This window comes from Pelophylax lessonae, assembly GCF_965119305.1.
Source record: "Pelophylax lessonae genome assembly, chromosome: 3".
Taxonomy (NCBI): Eukaryota; Metazoa; Chordata; class Amphibia; order Anura; family Ranidae; genus Pelophylax; species Pelophylax lessonae.
The window spans coordinates 346062662-346084594 of record NC_138770.1 but is presented as its reverse complement, the minus strand read 5'-3'; the positions used below and the strand labels follow the sequence as shown (position 1 = coordinate 346084594).

General features: G+C 44.4%; 1 protein-coding gene across 1 annotated transcript in view; it reads left to right on the top strand.

Annotated features, from left to right (window-relative positions):
- Nucleotides 1-21933, top strand: part of ASRGL1 (asparaginase and isoaspartyl peptidase 1) — a 71785-nt gene that overhangs the window by 21361 nt on the left and 28491 nt on the right. The window contains exons 3-4 of the mRNA XM_082249067.1: nucleotides 928-1070; nucleotides 4667-4785. Of these exons, the coding sequence (XP_082105193.1) occupies nucleotides 928-1070; nucleotides 4667-4785 (262 nt within the window). The remainder of the gene's footprint in view (nucleotides 1-927; nucleotides 1071-4666; nucleotides 4786-21933) is intronic.

Below are 21933 nucleotides of genomic sequence, written 5' to 3'. Positions count from 1 at the left end.
GTAAAATCTTCCGGGGCTGAAGTGGTTAAAAAACGAATCTGACGAAAAATGGATGTAAACGGACAAATGGTCAGTTTTTCACATCTGTTTATGCATTGGTAGTGGATGTAAAAAAAAAACTGATGAAAAACTGATGGCCACTGATATAAAAAATGAAAAATGGATGAAAAACTAATGACCACTGATGAAAAACTGATGACTACTTGATCCATTTTGAGGTGACTGAACTGATGAAATGAATGGTCTGTATGTGTGAAAGGGGCCTAAATGAACAAGCTGAAGTTAGAAGCGGATTGGTAACCATGCACAGCTGCACCAGATTTTGCACTCTCGAGTTTTAGTAAATCAACCCCACAAAGTCCTTTATTGAATCGGTTTGAGTATATTCTGGCTTATTAATTCCACAAGCTATGTTATAGTAGTATCTAACAAGTTATTTTCTCCCTTTTTTAAAGCTACTTTTGATTCATTGTTGTAGTGCACGCTAATTCTTTTCACCTATTGAAAACGTGTGCAGTTTCTCTTAAGAGTACCTTTGTGCCGCATTATACAAAAAATGGTGACATCTAGTGGTCAATTTTCAAAGTGACATTTGGACCCTCCAGCCACAAATAATGCAATTGAAACTTTATTTAAAACTCTGATCACAAACTCTATTTAGTTGAAGGTAGATTTTAGCAGGCAGACATGTCATCTCCAAATATTTATGCACATTTCTTCAATTAAATGTATCCTTGTATGTTTGTATTTAACAGAAAATACAAAAATAATATTGGTTTATTGTCAGTGATCTGTGGTAATAAATTGCAGAAATTCTCTTTTGACAAATTTAGACAGGGTATTTTAATTAGAGTCGTTTCCGTTCATGTCTATTTTATTTTATTTTTCTTATCCTTTAATTTCTTCTCACTCTCTCTCTTTTCAAAGACTGATCACGTGCTTTTAACTTGTAAAGGGGCATCGCTGTTTGCTAAGTCACAAGGCATCCCAGAAATTCCTGGTGAAAAACTCATCACTGAACGCTCAAGAGAAAGATGGAAGAAAAATCTGAAAACTGCTTCAATTCCAAAGTCAGTTGTAAGCCCGGTTCAATATATTGTTTTGTAGCCAGTTCATTTTTGCATGAAATTTTGTTATAAACAAAAAGTTGAAGCATTGCCCATAGAAACCAGTCAAATTCCAGCTTTCACTGTGTGTGTGTGTGTGTGTGTGTGTGTGTGTGTGTGTGTATATATATATATATATATACACACACACATACAGACACAGTTTATATTCAGTTGTAAATCGCGCCAAGTCTGAGCTAAGATAAAGGACTCCTCTTGGCGGTCTTGATCTTCAAAGGGACCAGTATAGGTGGCAATTTCCACCATGAGCTACCATATTGGACCACCTGAGGCAAACAACTGTGATCACCAAAGGATGCATAATGGGTCTGCTGCCCTCTTGGTTGCAGGAACACCAAGCTGAAAATGAAAAATTAAAAGGTGCACCAACCTAGTGCATAATTTACCACAAAAAGTTTTCATGAAAAATGCACAAATAATCCATTACACTCGCAAGACAAAAATATTCACAAGCATAGAATACAATCCACACGATGCATGCCAGTCAAGTAGGTACAGCTGACACATTTCGAGGGACAGGTCCTCTTCCTCAGAGCTAGCCGACACTCATGTTTTGCAACTTATATACTGTATATACACATACAAGTAGTGAACACCCTTTATTAACCTGCATCCAAAAAACGGGGGAGGGGACAAAGGTGTAACTTCACCCCCAAATAAAAAACAAAGGGAAGATGGAGCTAATCATGGGATTTATCCCGGACCATTAAAAAAAAAGGTGTGTGTAATATATATATATATATATATATATATATATATATATATATATATATATGCAAAAGAAATTTAAATGATGATGATGATAATAATAATTATGATAATGACTATTTGTCTTTGGAAATATGTAAAAATAAGACATAAAAAAATGAAAACTTACTGAGGTGGCTATACACCAATGCTCCATCAGAAGTCAATGGACTGCATGAGCCAGGTGCTCCATTTTAAGTACTTTCAAAGATATGGAAAATATAAAGGAGATCTGCAAAAGGCTCATGGTTCTCACCCTGTCAGTCGCCAGGACGCACAATGCCAATTGAATGGCCGCCGGTGAAAACAAACGGAGCACACACCTAACAGAAAGCCAGAACTAATGGGATACATACCTGTCAATAACAGCTTTTAGGTCTGCTGGAGTAGGAGGCTCACCAAACGCTCATACAACAGAGCCTCTGTCATTGTATGGACTCGAACAATAACAGACACAGCGCCAACCAGACACAAGGCATCCAGGCACACTCCAAACAATGACACAAACGCACTCTGGCATGAAAAATGACACAATGCAGAAAAAAACAATGTAGAAAAATGAAAAAATTTAAATTGCCACATGCTTCCTAGTTAACTACCGGATGATGAGCTAATCCATTGGAGCCAGTCAACAGACATTCCAAAGATGTACAGTGGCAATTAGAACCTCCAAAAGGCAGAAGGAAAATAAAAAGGCATAGCACTCCATGTTCGTGTCCAGGATTGACCCCCATAAGGCCCAAACCCTTAAATCACAGACAAACTCCTATACTAAAAATGTATAAAATCAATTAATAATAATATAAGTAATAAATCAATACAGAAAAGGGCAAAAAAAGATAATGAAATGTATTTATATACTTGCGTCCAGTGTGGACTGTATTCTATGCCTGTGAATATTTTCACCTTGTGAGTATAATGGATCATTTGTACGTTTTTTATATATCCAGTTGTATCCAACCTATGGCAATCTGTGGGCCAGCTCCATGGGCACCACGACTGACAAAGACTCTTGAAAGTCTTTTTTTCCCTTTTTTCTTGAATTTTTTTTTTTCTCAGTGAGATAGGGTGCCATGCTTTGGACTGGCATGCAGAATGTGATAGTACATGTGTATGTCCAACTGCTTTTGGATCAGTGAGTGGATCTTTAAATTGCTGCTGAACACTTCCTAAGAACAATTGAAGACCACCCATCCATATGCTTGTAACGCCCATAATGCCCAATCTACATTTTGTTAGAACACAAGAAATTGACAGTAAAAGCCAGATTGTATCGTCTTATCACCTAATTTTCATTAAGCACGTTGCTTCAAAAACAATTTGGCAGTAGCTGCTTCCTTTTCCTATCCTGCCAGGATCCTTTTCGACTGATTAATTTTACGTAAGAATGTAAAAAACTTTGAAAGCAATGTCTATCATTTAAAATGCTAATAGAATTACTGTACCACATAGATTATATAATTTATTTCTTACAAATACATACACAAAGTTTGCTTGGATGTAATGTAGTGTTGCTAGTTTGAGTTATTTTGCAGGTACAAATGCTAAGAGCACTTCTATGCATCTGAAAACTGGTGCTAATTCCCTGTCGCTAGTCATGACATTTTAGCAAAAGCATAGTATAGTTTGTCAAACTTGCTAGCATTTTTAGCATTCTCTGTAGTAGCTCTAAACTAAAGACTAGCAACAGTAATGTTTTCAGGCAGAAATAGCTAAATACATTGCCATAAGTGAGACCTCTCGTATACAATAAAATATTATTTATTCTGAGACCCTCCTGATCTTTCAGTATTACAACTTATTACAATTTTGGGTGTGCTGCTGCTGTATTGCTGAACATAGAATCTGATAAAATGCTAGGTATAATGCAATGACATTTTATGTGCAGTATGGGTTAATGGGTTAATATTGTACAGAAGAAAAACTGTTTTATAGGGTGTCACTGCAACTAGCAATTAGATGTGCATGGTTCTTAATTACCTTATGGCTTGACATAAACTCACTTCTTTGTCAGTGCAAATTTTACGGTTTTGAAAAAAAATATGAAATATGGTTGCGGGCTAATGCCACAAATCGCTACCAAATCTGGACATCCTAACCCAAAATTCAGGTAGAACTAAGGAGCTGTGTGACTTTATTTTCCCTTTAAACACTTTATTTTCACCTGAATGAATGCTTCTAAACTACCAAACACAGTTGGGTTGATTTATAAAAGAGGGAGAGTGCAAATTGTGGTGCAGCTCTGCATAAAAACCAATTAGCTTCCATTTTTTTTTTTTTTTGTCAAAGCTAAATTGAACAAGCTGAAGTTAGAAGCTGATTGGCTACCTTGCACAGGTGCACCAGATTTTGCACTCTCCAGTTTTAGTGAATCAACCCCAGTGAGACTTATTTACTAAAGAAATTAAAAATGTTCACACAAAAAAGAGTGAAGATTCACTTCAGTTATCTAATTTTGGACAGATAAAATCGACAAGAACCTGCTTTACCTGTGTTTGGATAAATAATGTGAATCTTAACTTTTTTTTTTTTTTTTTTTTTGTATGAACATTCTCAACTCCTGTTAATAAATCAGTGCCGGAATATAGAGGTGTAAAGTGTACAGACAGCTGTTCTCCACAGTGGGTACTGATTTTAATACACAGGAGGGTTCAGTGAGCCTAAGGCACAATGACAGAGTCTAACTCGTGCACAGTATACAGTTAGCAAGCAAGAAAACGTTGTTTAGTCTTGTAGGATTTGAATTACTGATTACTGCACTACACTGAGAATTTGTTTCTTCATTTTTGTAGAGGTACAGGAACTGTTGGTGCTGTGGCTGTTGACAGCCAAGGAAATGTGGCTTGTGCAACCTCTACTGGTGGAACTACTAATAAAATGGTTGGACGTGTTGGAGATACACCATGTATAGGTGAGAGAAAACCTCATGGCTTAAACGTGAATTTGCCACACAGTTGGTAAAAGGCAGTAAAGCTGTAATTACATTTGGCCTTTTACCTTCAATATATTCGATTCAATGCCAAATCGTATAATCAAAGGTAAATGTTTTTAGCATTGTTAATTGCTCCAATGACTGTTTTACAGTTTCGCTGTTTTGAGTAAAGTCCATATATATTTGGATACAGACACAAAGTTTTTTTCAGGTATTTACCAAAACATATTCAAGCTATAGTTAAATAATGAATATGGGCTGAAAGTGCATATTCTCAGGTTTAATTTAAAGGTATGTACATCCAAATCTGAGAAAGGGTCTAGGAATTACAGCTTTTAAGAATAGCCACCCCCACATTTTATAGGGACCAAAAGTAATTGGACAATTGAATCAAAAGCTTCATGGCCAGGTGTGTGCTACTCCTTCCTTATTTCTTCATCAGTTAAGCAGGTAAAAGTTCTGGAGTTGATTCTAAGTGTGGTATTTGCATTTGGAATCTATTTCTGGGAACCTACATTGTGGGTTCAAAGAAGCTGTCAATGCAAGTGAAAAGTAGATCTTCAAAAATGAAACAAATCCATCAGAGAGATAGCAGCAACATTAGGAGTGACCAAATCAACAGTTTGGTACATTCTGAGGAAAGAAGAAAACACCGGTGAACTCAGCAACATACAATGGCCTGGGTGTCCTGTCCACAGAAGACAGCAGTGGTGGATGATCACAGGATCCTCTATACCGTAAAGAAAAACCAATTCACAACATCCGGACAAGTGAATGACACTCTACAGGAGGTGGGCGTATCATTGTCAAAGTCTACAATCAAGAGAAGACTTCACGAGAGCAAATACAGAGGGTTCACCACAAGGTGCAAACCATTCATAAGCCAGAAGAATAGAAAAGCCAGATTAGACTTTGGCAAAAAACAACATTAAAAAAAAGCCAGACCAGTTCTGGAAGTCATTCTTTGGATGGATGAAACTAAGATTATTCTGTACCAGAATGACAGAAATAAAAAAGTGTGTTGAAGGCTTGGAACAGCTCATGATCCAAAGCACACAACATCATCCTTAAAACACGGTGGAGGCAGTGTGATGGCATGGGCATGCATGGCTTCCAGTGCCACTGGGTCATTGGTGTTTACTGATGATGTGACAGAAGCAGCCGGATGAATTCTGCAGTGTTTAGAGATATACTGTCAGCCCAGTTTGAGCCAAATGCAGCAAAGTTGAATGGATGGCGCTTCACAGTACACATGAACAATGATCCAAATCACACTGAAAAAGCAACCCAGGAGCTTTTGAAGGAAAAGTGGAATATTCTCCAATGTCAATCACCTGATCTCAACCCAATTGAGCATGCATTTCACTTGCTGATGGCAAAATTAAAGGCAGAAAGACCCACAAACAAAGAAAAACTGAAGACAGCGAAAGTTAGAGCTGGCAAAGCATCAGAAAGGAATAAAAAAAAAACAGTCTTTGGTAATGTTCATGGATTCCAGACATCAGGCTGTCATTTGGCAGTAAAGGATTCTCAACAAAATATTAAAAATGAGAATTCCATTATAGTCTATCATTGAGCTCTGATTAATGATAGACTATAGGGTTTTGCTCCTCCCACTAGGGATAGGCACTAGGCAGAAAAAAGGCTTGTCCACACCTATAGGGGCCTTCCCAGCTGGCATAACCCCTCAAGCTCTGCTATATTCAAACAGTTTGTTCTGCCTAGTGACAGGGATAGGACCTAGCTCCCTGCTGGAACAGGGAAAGTTTGTGATTTTTTTTTTTCTAGTTAGTTCCTAAGGACCAAGATCCAGAGAAACTACAAGCAACAGTCGGCTGTGATTTTCGCATTGGATAATATAGATCCTTAAGGTCTCCCAAGGACGAGCCTGCAAGTGGATCATCTCGCTGGGAAGCAGATGACCTGGAACGCCCTGAGTCGCAGCCTCCCCTTGGCTAACAGCACTCCCATCCCGGGTGTGAGGTGATCTGTTTTGGAGTGACGCCCGCCTGGTACCGCGGTATGGTGAGTAACATGTCTCCCCACTACCCCTGAAGGTTGCGGGGTAGGAACGGGCCCCTCCCTGGAATGGTCAGACCTTAGGGGCTCCCTCGGTTCCCTGGCACCGCGGAAGCCTAACTGGCGTACCCCTTGCTCCCCCCCTTATGGGATTTCACCGTGGGGGGGGGGGGCAGTAATAATGCGGCTGGATTTGGCACATATTTGCGTGGGATGGCTCATCCAGGTGGGGGGGGGGGGTCCTTGAATGGGGACCCTTGGTTGCTTTTAGTTCTGGGACCCCTTTTGGGGGGTACCAGAGACTGCATGGCACGCATGGGGGGCTGCCATTTTGCTGTGGTTTATGACCTCTGTGTTCCCATTAGTTTGTAGGGGCAGCCATTTTCTGAAATTCCCCATTGAGAATGTATAGCATCTATTTTCTTGTGGTCTGGAGGCAAGACTGGCATGCAGCATGTTTTTTTTCTATGCTTGAGGCAGAGTTGCTTCCTCTTCCTGTTTCTTCTGTGTTACTCTCGTTTTGACACTGACCAGGACTGCACATTTTTATCTGGTAGAGTTTCTGGGGGTCCCTTGTAGGTATCCCTCTCCTGCTCTGCTATATTTAGACATTGCTCAGGTTTTTTGGGTCCGCAGTAATAATAGGTCTTAAAGCAACAGTGCACAAAAATAAAACATTTTTTTGTTTGCAAATGGAGTCCCTGGATAAAATATCCCCTGCAGATCCCCTGGAAATGATTGCGGCTTTTCTGCAAAGCCAGGTGTCAAAAGTGCAGTCAGTTTGTTCTGGTGCTGCTAGCCGCAAACATTCCCTGTCCTTCCCTCCATCTGCAGAATCTTCGGATTTTGACACCGATATGGTTGCCGCCGATGCAGACCACCCTGAGGGGTCAGTGTGTTCACATTCTGATGGTGAAGAGGATCTGTCCTCCGCTGTTGCGCGAGAACACGCCTTGGTGGAACATTTGATCGTTTCTGTGCGGGGAACTCATAAAATGGCTGATGAACCCACAGCGTCAGGTAGGTAGGTGTCTTTTAGCTCCTGCAAATATTGCAAATCTGGTAAAGTATTCCCTTGTCCTGACTTGTTTCATTCTATTGTGGATGAACAATGGCGACGCATTAAGCACATGCTGGTGGTGCCTAAGCATTTTGCACACTGTTATCCCTTTGCGGAGGCAGTGGATACCAGGGGGACTGTACCACCGAAAGTGGATTCCCTGGTGGCCAGGTTGAATAAAGCGACTGGTGCCGATGGAAGAGTCGCCAACCTTTTCGGATCCTGTGGATAGACGGGTGGAATCCTTATCCCGCCACGTACATGTGGTGACGGGTCACATGTTAAAAGCTAACTTTGTGAACGTTCTCATAGCACAGACTGCTACTGAATGGGTGAAATTGCTGAAGAGTAACTTGAAAACGACACAGCTTCCCCCTGCGGTTCTGGAACTGTTAGACCAGTTGGTCCAGGCCCTGGTGTTCATGTGTGATACGTCCCTGGACTTGGTGGCCAGGACGTCAGCAGTGGGGTTGCTATTAGACACCTGATATGACTGAAATGCTGGTCGGCTGACCAGGCTTCTAAAAAAGCTGTTGCCGATCTCCCTTTTATGGGGGAGAAGCTATTTGGAGCCTCTCTGGACGAGTTGATCAAAGGTATCACGGGGGGTAAGAGCACTAATCTGCCCCAATCCTCTAAAGGCAAGGCACCACGCTCAAGGTGGGGGGCCTTCCTTTACTGCTCATAAACCTCTTTTCTCTTATGTCGACTGTCGCCTCCTCTAAGTCATCACTGTTGGGTATTGACTTCCGCTCCGCAGGAGTAGCTAGGCATAAAGACTTAGTCAAAAGAACAAAGGCATTTGCATATACACACCCATGGGGGCTGTTCCATCTGGTCAATACCCCCCTGCAGTGACCACTCCCAACTCAGTTTTAATCTGCCTAGTGTCAGGAGTAGTTAGGCTTCCCTGTGTTGGGGCTACAGTCTCAGCCTATCTAATCTTTTTTTATTTGAAAATGTCAGTTTTCTCTTACTTTACTAGCTGTCTATTTTGTCAGCTTTAGTTTTAGTCGATTCTTCGGGTGAAAATGGATTATGCGGTGCTGGGATTCGAACTGACCTCCCTGGTTCCCCAGGGCAGAGGGTCAGATGGACCCCCAGCCCACCATCGAGCGTTCGGCTATGGTTCGCCCTGGCACTATGAACGACCCATCCCTGTTCGCAGCAGGGATGCAGCCGTGAGGTGGCTACCTCACAGGACACATCTGCGATGCTGCAGTGTCATGTTCCTGGCAAACGGCACTCCCTGTCCTATGAGGACAGCGGTTTTCCGTTCATAGAGGCACCCCACATCATCTGGTACAGGTAAGTACTCCTGTGTGGGGCCTCTGTCTGGGGTGGCAGTCCTGTGTTGCTGTGTGTCCCCCATGTCTGTACCTGTGTGACTCCCTGATGCGGTCCCTGCGGGGATCGCTTGTGCATGCGCTGCGGTGCTGTATGTTTTTGGGGGTCCCCTTCCCTGTGTCACTTCGGTGCTTGTTGGGGGTGCAGACTGTGTGTGTGGCGGCCGCAGCGGGGTAAATCCACGCGGTCCGCCATTTTAGGTATGGGCAGGCATGTTTGGCTTCTCTATGGGCAATCTACATGCTGTTTTTGGCGCCATCCGCCGCCATTTTGCGGTAGCCGAACAATCGTTCCGACCGCATGTCCGGCGGCCATTTTGGCGGAGCCTCCCATGCAATCCTATGGGGCAGCCATTTTCCCTGGGTCATGCAGCCTATAAGTTCAGCCTACTCTAGCAGCACTTCCTTTTCCTCTGAAGCAGGACACTCGGTGGCAACACTCTGCGGGGCTCTGCAGGTTATTGCTCTCAATATCTTTCTGTATTGTCATTTCTGGCTCAGTTTTTTTTTTCTCTCCTGTTTGGGGGTCTTTGTCACTGTAGCTGAAGCGGTGGGCTGCGCACTCCGCGGCGCTCTTAAAGGGACAGTACTAACTTTATTGCACTGTTATTTTTTGTCACCTTGAGCAATGGATTCTCAGGACAGCAAATTCCCCCCAGCTCTGGTGGGGGTCCCCAGTTTTCCTGTGGCCCCTCTGAGACCTGATTTGGCCGCTGTAGTGGCGACCTTGGTGTCAAACATGGAAATGCTGATGGCTGAACGTGCTGCTAAAAAGAGGCCCAGATTGTCTCTCTCCTCTGATTCAGATGGTGATATGGCTTCTGCTTCTGCGAGCGTGCCCTTTTCAGGGTCTCGCTCATCCTTGGACCTGCTGGGGTCTGAGGGGAAGGCAGAGGTGGAAGGGGTTGATACCACTTCCCCGGGGTCGCCTGAAGAGCGGGCGACCATGGATGAATTAATTGTTTCTGTTAAGGAAACACTACATTTGGAGGATGAGCCCTGTCCTCCGGGCGTTGTCCTCATTTGGGACGCACAGGACCCGCAAGTCGGCGCAGGTTTTTCCCTGCCCCGCTGAGTTTCATTACACTGTTAATGAAATGTGGCGCACGTTAAAACGTACATTCCTGGTGCCTAGTCGGCTCAAATTGCTTTATCCTTTTGCACCGGCTACGGAATCACGATGGTGTGTGCCTCCACAGGTAGATCACACTGTGGCCGTGTTAAACAAGGCTACCTTGGTTCCTTCTGAGGATACCCTGGTTTTCCGGGATCCCGCGGACCAACGGTTGGAGTCTCTAGCCCGCCATTCCTATACGGTGGTGGGCTCGTTGCTCAGACCCGTTTTCGTGGCTCAGGCGGTGGCTGATTGGACTAAGGTGCTTAGGAGCAACCTCGTGTCTGATGATGTTCCGCCTGCCCGGCTGGAAATGGATCAAATCCACCAGGGAATTATGTATCTGTGTGATGCGGCCTTGAATGAGGCCCCTTTAGTAGCACGCCTCTCTAGTGTCTCGGTACTTAACCAGCGACTGATATGGCTGAAGAGCTGGTTGGCTGACCAGTCCTCGCGGAAAACAGTTGCTGATTATCCCTATGCTGGCTCTCGCCTTTTTGGCGAGGTGTTGGATACCCTGGTAAAAGGCGTCACGGGGGGCAAGAGCACCATGCTGCCCCAGAACCCAAAGAACAAGTCCTTTCAAGGCAAGTGGGGTTCTGCGCCTAGATCCACTCAGGGGGCCTTTCGTGCCTTTCGGAACCAATCCAAGGGCAAGCCATTCAAGGCCCAGGGCAGTCAGAAGAAGCCCTGGGCGAGTAAGCAGAAGTCCGGCAATGCCGGCTCGGCGGGTCAGTCCGCCTCTGCCTGAAGGGGCGCACTCACCCATTTCAGGGGTGGGGGGACGTTTGCACGGTTTCCTCCAACCTTGGCTGCTCCGGATATCGGATAGGTGGGCTCTGGAAATCGTTTGATCGGGATACAAGATCAAATTCCTTTCCAGGCCGGCGGACAGATTCTTTCCCTCAAATCTTCAGTTGCCTCCAGGGCGTCTGCAGGACCTGCATCTAGCGGTGCAGGGCCTTCTCGTTCAGGGGGTGATTGTCCCGGTGCCTCACCGGGACAGGTTTCGGGGGTTTTATTCAAATCTGTTCACTGTGCCCAGAAAGGAGGGCAAAGTGCGTCCTATTCTGGACCTGAAAGCGCTGAACCGCTTCGTGCGTGTTCGGAAGTTCCGTATGGAGTCTCTCCGTTCGGTGGTGGCCTCCTTGAGTCCAGGAGAATTCCTCGCCTTGATAGATCTGAAAGATGCGTACCTGCACATCCCCATTTTTTTCGAGGGTCATCATCGGTACCTTCGTTTTGCTATCGCAGAGGACCACTACCAGTTTATGGCGTTACCTTTCGGTCTCGCTTCGGCACCAAGGGTTTTTACCAAAGTGTTGGCGCCGGTTCTGGGCCTGCTGAGGGCTCAGGGCATTGCGGTCTTGGGTTACCTGGACGATCTACTTCTGAGATCGCGTGCCAGCCAGGACCTAGTGCGCGATCTGTCCACCACGGTGCAGACGCTACAGGAGTTCTGATGGACCATCAACGTTCAGAAATCGACGTTGTCTCCATCGGTTCGTCTTCCCTATCTGGGAATGATTCTGGACTCTGCTCAGGCAAAGGTGTTCTTGCCGGAGGACAAACTCCGGACTTTGCGGGACAAGATCAGGTCCCTCAAGGACAGCCTGTCCTCGTCACTCAGGGCCTGTATGCGGGGCCTGGGGTTGATGGTTTCGGCCTTCGAGGCGATACCCTTTGCTCAGTTTCACACGCGGGCTCTCCAAGCGGAGATCCTGGACAGGTGGCACAGACTGCCTCAGTCCCTGGATCTGTGTGTCTCCTTGAGTCATCAGACCAGATTGGCTCTTCTGTGGTGGCTCCAGTCCCCGTCGGTGGCGGAAGTCAAGTCCTTCCGTCCAGTGGTGTGGACAGTGATTACCACGGATGCCAGCCTGTTGGGCTGGGGTGGAGTCCTGGGCAACCTGTCTGCCCAGGGCACTTGGTCGGAGGAGGAGTCCTCCCTCCCGATAAATGTGCTGGAATTGCGAGCGATAAAACTCTGTCTCTTCTAGTGGTCGGACCGTCTTTGGGGCCGTCCTGTCCGGGTACAGACGGACAATGCTACCGTGGTGGCTTACATCAACCACCAAGGGGGCATCAGGAGTGCTCGGGCGGCCCGGGAGGTGACCGACATTCTGTCTTGGGCCGAGACTCATGTCCCGGGGATCTCGGCAGTTCACATTCCAGGTGTGGAGAATTGGCAGGCCGACTATCTGAGCCGCAAGACCCTGGACCAGGGGGAATGGTCCCTACACCCGGAGGTCTTCCAAATGCTGTGTGCGAGGTGGGGATCCCCGGACGTGGATCTGTTCGCATCCCGGCTAAATCGAAAGGTGGAAAGGTTCATAGCAAGAACGCGCGATCCGCTGGCGGACGCCTCGGATGTGTTGGTAGCCCCTTGACATCAGTATCCTCTGATGTATGCCTTTCCCCCGATTCAGTTGCTATCCAGGTTCCTCCGCATGTTAGTCTCGGAACCGCACCTGGTGATTCTGGTGGCTCCGGACTGGTACGCCGACGTTGTTCACGTGGCAGTGGCGCCTCCGTGGCGTCTGCCTCTGCGGGAAGATCTCCTGTCTCAGGGACCGATCTTCCATCCTGCTTTACAGTCGCTGGCTTTAACGGCCTGGCTGTTGAGACCCAGATCCTGAAGGACAGGGGTCTCTCCTCTGAGGTCATTCCTACCCTTGTCAGGGCTAGAAAAACCTCCTCTGGAAAAATCTATTACCGTACCTGGAAGGCCTATTTCGCCTGGTGTGAGTCCAGGGGGTTCTCCCCTCGCTCGTACTCGGTGTCGAGAGTGTTGGCCTTCCTCCAGTCTGGTGTGGACCAGCGCCTGGCGCTGGCCACGATCAAGGGCCAGGTGTCCGCACTGGCTATTCTTTTCCAACGCCCTGTGGCGTCTCATTCCCTGGTTCGCACCTTCATTCAAGGTGTGCGACATTTGGCTCCTCCCAGGAAGGAGCCTTTTACCTCCATGGGACTTGAACTTGGTTCTGTCCGTGTTACAGCGTGCTCCCTTTGAAAACATTCGGGAAATATCGTTGCCTCTGCTGTCTAAGAAGGTTGCCTTTTGGTGGCGATCACTTCGGCTCGCAGGGTGTCAGAACTGGCAGTGTTATCTTGCCGTTCTCCGTACTTGGTGATTCACCGGGATAAGGTGGTTTTGCGTCCGCATCCCTCCTTTCTTCCTAAGGTGGTCTCTGAGTTCCACATTAATGAGGACATTGTCCTACCTTCGCTTTGTACGAAGCCTAAGCATCCTAAGGAGGTTGCTCTGCATTCCTTGGATGTTGTCAGGGCGATCAGGATTTACCGGTCGTCTACGGAATCTTTTCGGAAGACTGATTCCCTCTTTGTCCTTCCCGAGGGACCTCGGAAGGGCATGGCTGCATCCGCAGCTACTATTGCCAAATGGATCAGACAGACCATTGAACAGGCTTATGCTTTGAAGGAACGGGTTCCACCCTTCCCTGTTAAGGCACACTCTACCAGATCGGTGAGTGCGTCCTGGGCCTATTGGCATCGGGCCTCGGTGGCCCAGGTGTGCAAGGCTGCGACTTGGTCGTCGGTGCACACTTTTTCCAAATTATACAAGGTAGATGTTCTGGCATCAGCTGATGCCTCCTTTGGCCGCAAGGTTCTTAGTGCGGCAGTGCCATGAAGGACCCTTGTTTTCTGGGTCCCTGGCTGTTGGTATTTGCTTTCCTGGGCTGTTGCTCCTGTTGAGCATTGTTTTTCTGTTGCCCAGAGGTTCTCTTACTGTGCATGTAAGGTTCCTTTCTCTGATGTGGGTACTGCATTTCCTTTTCTACGGTTGCGTCTCCCACCGCTCATGTCTATACTGCTTTGGGACATCCCAACAGTGATGACTTAGAGGAGGCAGCGACTGTCGGAGGACGTAAGAGAAAACCTGAATTTTTGTAAAATCTTACCTGTAAAATTCCTTTCTCTGAGTCCTCCGACAGTCGCCGCCCCCGCCCCTCTTTTGGGGTTCTTATTACCTACTGCTATGCTACCAAACTGAGTTGGGAGTGGTCACTGCAGGGGGGTATTGACCAGATGGGACAGCCCCCAAGGGTGTGTATATGCAAATGCCTTTGTTCTTTTGACTAAGTCTTTATGCCTAGCTACTCCTGCGGAGCGGAAGTCATTACCCAACAAGGCGGCGACTGTCGGAGGACTCAGAGAAAGGAATTTTACAGGTAAGATTTTACAAAAATTACGTTTTTCGTGCTTCCTGCTTTGGGACATCCCTATAGTGATTAAGCAGAGCTGCGTCTGGTGATGAACAATAGAGAAAACTGGATTTTTGTAAGAACCTGCTGTAAAATCCTTTTCTTTGAAGTTCGACAAATGCAGCACCCACCCCTCTACTTTTGAGTTTGCAACACAACTGTTTGAGTATAGCAGAGCCTGAGGAGTTATGCCAGCTGGGACAGCCCCTATAGCGTGGACAAGCCTTTTTCCACCTAGTGCCTATCCCTAGTGGGGGAAGCCTAACCCTTTAGTCTATGATTAAGCAGAGCTGTGTCTGTCGAATTTCAGAGAAAAGGGTTTTTACGGTAAGTTCTTACAAAAATCCAATTTTTATTTTTGATTATATTCATTTGTCCAATTACATTCGAGCCCCTGAAAATGGGGGGGAATGTGTATAAAAATGGTTGCAGTGCCTAAAATTTGTACTTGATATTTATGTTCAACCCCTTGAAATAAAGCTAAAAATTTACACTTCAAATTAATTTGGATTGTTTCATTATTCTTTTTATTCCGGTGGCATACAGAGCCAAAAGTATGAAAATTGTGCCTGTGTCCAAATATATGTGGACCTGACTGTATGTAGTTAACAGTTTTGCAACCATCATTCTTATAAAATATATTATGTGAACCTTCCATGCATTTCTGGCAGTAAATCTAGGCAAATCTGAAGCACAGATTTAAAGGGGTTCATGTACATAAGCTCTTTTTATCTGCTGTTCAGCATTGAAGAAACCAAGTTGAACATCCATCAGTGATTTCATACACGTGGCTCCCATTTACACCAATTGAGCTCCATACACATTAACATGCAGTGCACAGGAACAAACTTGTTCATACTGGAACTGACTTTTCTTAATGTACTGCAGGTGAATTTAGAATAGTTTCGTTTTTTTTTTTTTTTTTTTTAGAACTGGTACGTTTATTACATTTTTTTTTTTTTAACTTCACATGTTCAAACAAATAAGGACTTAGTTCAGTATAGCATTAAAGGAAATCTATGATCACAGCATACACTTGCATTTTATAACATCAGTAATATGTATTGGTATATTTGACAATCCAATATAATCTTTCTTGAAAAATCTCCTTTTATATTGTGAGTTCTCCCTGTCTGCTGACCATCTCGTTCCACAACTTCCTGAATTTCCTGCATTCTTTCCAGCTTTTCTTCTGCTGTTTACTTTCCATTTCTAAGAACTGTGTATCCCATGATAACTTGCTGTTTGTCAGCAGTGATTCCTGTACTGATTCCGCCTCCTTAACCACTTGCCGCCCGCCCACCGTCAAATGACGGCGGAGCGGTGCGGCCATTGCTCTGGGCCGACGTCATATGATGTCGGCCCATTCAGGCAGGGCAGGTGCGCCGCCCTGCACTTTTGGTGGCGGCGTGTCCCCGAGACACAGCGCGTCACCGGCAGGGGGGAAACAGCCAATGGGCATGGCTGTTTCCCACGTAATCGGCTGTGATCTAATCACTCAGCCGATCACAATAGTAAAGCCCATTAGAAGACTGTGCATGCGCGATCAGGAGCGCGCTTCGAGGTCATGTCGGTACACAGCTAGTCACTGGCAGTCACTGTTTACTATGTGATCGGCTGTGAATCCATTCACAGCCGTTTACAAAATGTAAATACAGAGCAGTAACTCACTGTTACTAGCTCTTCTCCCCTCACACACTGTTTCCAGTGTGAGGAGAGCAGAGCCAGAAACAGTGAGTTACTGCTCTGTATACCTGTCAATGTAAAAGCACAAGAACCTGGCCCCACACAGTCCTCACCCCCCCCCAATTGCCCTCATCAGTGCCCAGAAATTGCCACCCATAAGGCTACGTTCACATGTGAGCATAGCGATCGCGGGCATAATCACCGCGATTCTGTACGCGATCCGTAAATCATTGCAAATCGCGGGACGCCTGTGCGTTGCCCGTGATTTGCAATAGCAACGCACAGGCATCCCGCGATTTGCAATGATTTCCGGATCGCGGGCAAAATCGGGGGGATTCTGCCCGCGATCGCTAAGCTCACATGTGAACGTAGCCTAAAGTGCACCGGTCACCAGAGACTGCTATCAGTACTGCCGTGCACCATTGCCCGTCACCTGTCACCCATCGGTGACCATTGCCCGTCACCTGTCACCCCATCAATTATCGTCACTTGTCACCCCATCAGTGATGGTCACTTGTCACCCCATAAATCATTGTCACTTGTCACCCGATCAGTGATCGTCATCTGTCACCCCATCAATCATCGTCACTTATGTCCCCATCAGTGATCATCCTCTGTCACCCCATCAATCATCGTCACCTGTCAACCCATCAGTGATCGTCACCTGTCACCCCATCAGTGACCGTCACCTGCCACCTATCAGTCACCTGCCACCCATCAGTGATCATCCGCAGTCAACCGTCACCCGTCGCACAGCCCATCACAGCCAGCATGTCAAAAAGGATGTACAGCAGCGAGGAGGCCCTTCAGGTCCTCTCCATTACTGTTGAGAGCACCGGGGAGCTCTCATCAGTATCCGAATCCAATTTCGAATCCGATTCAGGATATTGAAATCGCTAATATTAGCGGATCAGAGATGGACTCGGACTATTCCTGTACACTTTCTTTTATAGAATGTATTTTGGGGTGCAATTTTTGCTATATACAGTGCCTTGCGAAAGTATTCGGCCCCCTTGAACTTTTCGACCTTTTGCCACATTTCAGGCTTCAAACATAAAGATATAAAACTGTAATTTTTTGTGAAGAATCAACAACAAGTGGCACACAATCATAAAGTGGAACAAAATTTATTGGATATTTCAAACTTTTTTAACAAATAAAAAACTGAAAATTGGGCATGCAAAATTATTCAGCCCCCTTAAGTTAATACTTTGTAGCGCCACCTTTTGCTGCGATTATAGCTGTAAGTCGCTTGTGGTATGTCTCTATCAGTTTTGCACATCGAGAGACTGAAATTTTTGCCCATTCCTCCTTGCAAAACAGCTCGAGCTAAGTGAGGTTGAATGGATTGCATTTGTGAACAGCAGTTTTCAGTTCTTTCCATAGATTCTCGATTGGATTCAGGTCTGGACTTTGACTTGGCCATTCTAACACCTGGATATGTTTATTTGTGAACCCTTCCATTGTAGATTTTGCTTTATGTTTTGGATCATTGTCTTGTTGGAAGACAAATAACCGTCCCAGTCTCAGGTCTTTTGCAGACTCCATCAGGTTTTCTTCCAGAATGGTCCTGTATTTGGCTCCATCCATCTTTCCATCAATTTTAACCATTTTCCCTGTCCCTGCTGAAGAAAAGCAGGCCCACACCATGATGCTGCCACCACCATGTTTGACAGTGGGGATGGTGTGTTCAGGGTGATGAGCTGTGTTGCTTTTACGCCAAACATAACGTTTTGCATTGTTGCCAAAAAGTTAGATTTTGGTTTCATTTGACCAGAGCACCTTCTTCCACATGTTTGGTGTGTCTCCCAGGTGGCTTGTGGCAAACTTTAAACAACACTTTTTATGGATATCTTTAAGAAATGGCTTTCTTCTTGCCACTCTTCCATAAAGGCCAGATTTGTGCAGTATACGACTGATTGTTGTCCTATGGACAGAGTCTCCCACCTCAGCTGTAGATCTCTGCAGTTCATCCAGAGTGATCATGGGCCTCTTGGCTGCATCTCTGATCAGTTTTCTCCTTGTATGAGCTGAAAGTTTAGAGGGACGGCCAGGTCTTCGTAGATTTGCAGTGGTCTGATACTCCTTCCATTTCAATATTATCGCTTGCACAGTGCTCCTTGGGTTGTTTAAAGCTTGGGAAATCTTTTTGTATCCAAATCTGGCTTTAAACTTCTCCACAACAGTATCTCGGACCTGCCTGGTGTGTTCCTTGATCTTTATGATGCTCTCTGCGCTTTAAACGGACCTCTGAGACTATGCACAGTGCAGGTGCATTTATACGGAGACTTGATTACACACAGGTGGATTCTATTTATCATCATTAGTCATTTAGGTCAACATTGGATCATTCAGAGATCCTCACTGAACTTCTGGAGAGAGTTTGCTGCACTGAAAGTAAAGGGGCTGAATAATTTTGCACGCCCAATTTTTCAGTTTTTTATTTGTTAAAAAAGTTTGAAATATCCAATAAATTTCTTTCCACTTCATGATTGTGTCCCACTTGTTGATTCTTCACAAAAAATTACAGTTTTATATCTGTCTTTGAAGCCTGAAATGTGGCAAAAGTTTGAAAAGTTCAAGGGGGCCGAATACCTTCGCAAGGCACTGTACATGCAACCACTTACCAACCGCCTAACGACTATATATGTCGGCCATTTAAAGCTAAATACTGGGGTTATGGCAGCAGATAGCTGCCATAACCCCGGTACTTTTTTTAAACGGCGGGCGGTCGGCTTTCAGATAAGGGTGGTCCCAGTGGCGGATTCGCTGCGGAATTACCCTTACGGTGCAGGGGAAGAGGTGCCCCCCCTCCCGCCACGTCCCAGACGTTTTCCCAGCTTACCGGACCCGCCGCCAGCGGGGAAAACTATCCGGTCCCGGATCCTCAGAGACAGGAAGTCGAGTGAGGGCACCGGAGCTACGTCGAAAGTCGTTGCCTAGCAACCGGTTTAAAGGGCCGTTTTTTTTTTTTTGTTTTTTTTTTTAGTGTAGTTGTGAGGTCTTTTTGACCCCAGATCTCACAATAAAGAGGACCTGTCATGCCTATTTCTATTACAAGGGATGTTTACATTCCTTGTAATAGGAATAAAAATAATCCAAAACATTTTTTTTTTAAACTGTGTAAAAATAAAAAATTAATAAATAAAATAAATAGGAAAAAAATAAAAAATTAAAGCGCCCTGTCCCCGTTAGCTCGCGCGCTGAAGCGAACGCATACGCAAGTCCCGCCCACATATGTAAACGGTGTTCAAACCACACATGTGAGGTATCGATGCGATCGCTAGAGTGAGTGCAATAATTTGAGCCCTAGACCTCCTCTGTAACTCTAAGCTGGTAACCTGTAGAAATTTTTAAATTGTTGCCTATGGGGATTTTTAAGTACCAACGTTTGGCACCATTCTGTGAGTGTGCGCAATTTTGAAGCATGGCATGTTGGTATCTAATTACTCAGCGTAACATTATCTTTTACATTATGGAAAATTGGGCTAAATTAACTGTTTTCTTATTTTTTAATTAAACAAAATGAATTTTTTTCAAAAAAATTGCATTTGGAAGACTGCTGCGCAAATATGGTGTGATAAAAAATTTTGCAACGATCTCCATTTTATTCTCTAGGGTCTCTGCTAAAAAAAAAAAAATATATATATATATATATATATATATATAATGTTTGGGGGTTCTAAGTAGTTTTCTAGCAAAAAAAATGATTTTAGCTTGTAAACACCAAGTGTCAAAAATAGGCCCAGTCTTAAAGTGGATAAATGGACAACTTTGTGTAAAGTGCTACTTGGATGTTGGGCCTCTGTATGTGGCTAGGCTGTGTAAAAGTGTTACACATGTGGTATCGCCATACTTAGGAGCAATAGCAGAATGTAGTTTGGGGTGCAATTTTTGCTATGTGTCAGAAATATTGCATAAATGGACAGCTTTGTGTAAAAAAAAATGTGTTTTCATTTTCTTTCCACATTTTTCAAAAACTTGTGGAAAAAAAATCACATATTCAAAAGACTCATTATGCCTCAAAAATTATACGTTGGGCTGTTTGCTTTCCAAAATTGGGTCATTTTATGGGGGTTTCCATTGTCCTGGTGCTCCAGGGCCTTCAAAAGTGCGATAGGTTGTCAGGAAATATGTGTAATTTATGCTCCTAGAATGCCGGACGGTGCTACTTGGATGTTAGGCCTCTGTATGTGGCCAGGCTGTGAAAAAGTCTCACACATGTGGTATTGACATAATCAGGAGGAGTAGCAGAATGTATTTTGGGGTGCAATTTTTGCTCTGTACATGCTATATGTTGGAAATATTTCATAAATGAACAACTTTGTGTAAATAAAAAAAAAAATGCATTTTCATTTTCTTTCCACAGTTTCCAAAAACTTGTGGAAAAAAATGACACATTCAAAAGACTCATTATGCCTTAAAAATTATACGTTGGGGTGTTTGCTTTCCAAAATGGGGTCATTTTATGGGGGTCTCCATTGCCCTGGTGCTCCAGGGCCTTCAAAAGTGCGATAGGTTGTCAGGAAATTATATGTGTAACTTATGCTCCTAGAATGTCGGACGGTGCTACTTGGATGTTGGGCTTCTGTATGTGGTCAGGCTGTGAAAAAAGTCTCACACATGTGATATTGCCATACTCAGGAGGAGTAGTAGAATGTGTTTTGGGGTGTAGTTGCAAGTATACATATGCTGTGTGAGAGAAATAACCTGTTAATACGTCAATTTGTAAGAAAAAAAAAAAAAATCTTCATTTTGCAAAGAATTGTGGGAAAAAATTACAACTTCAAAAAACTCACCATGCCCCTTATTAAATACCCTGGAATGTCTACTTTCCAAAAAGGGGTCATTTGGGGGGTATTTGTACTTTCCTGACTTTTTAGTGTCTCAAGAAATGAGATAGGCCTTCAATACATCAAGTGTGATCAATTTTCAATGATTAGCGCCATAACTCGTGGACTCTATAACTTTCACAAAGACCAAATAATATACACTTATTTGGGTTATTTTTGCCAAAGATAAGTAGCAGTATAAATTTTGGCCAAAATTTGTGAAGAAAAATTATTAATTTGCAAAATTGTATGACCGAAACAGAGAAAAATGTGTTTTTTCACAATATTTTCAGTCTTTTTTTTATTTATAACACAAAAAAATAAAAAATCCAGTAGTGATTAAATATCATCAAAAGAAAGCTCTATTTGTGTGAAAAAAAGGACACAAATTTTTTATGGGTACAGTGTTGCATGACTGAGAAATTGTCATTCAAAATGTGAGAGCGCTGAAAGCTGAAAATTGGTCTTGGCAGGAAGGGGGGGAAAGTGCACTGTAGGCAAGTGGTTAAACTCCTCTTAGCACCCCTGTAGTTTATAAGGCAGAATCTGTGAAATGTGTGCCTACTCACATCACAGGGCATAGTGATTACATGTCACAGAATTCAAGGAGGTAAATGTGTGGGGATCTTCACAAAGTTTGGTTTTAAAACTTGGTTCAGATTAATAGGAGAAGGCTATAAATTATTTAAATACAATGTGGAAATGAATATATGATTTTACATTAAGACCATAGAAATGCTTTAGGTAATGCACTTCTAAAGTATATACCATCGATTGGGGGAGGATTCAGAACATCTTTAACCTACCTTAACCCCTTCCTGACTGCCCACCGCCTTTTTACTGC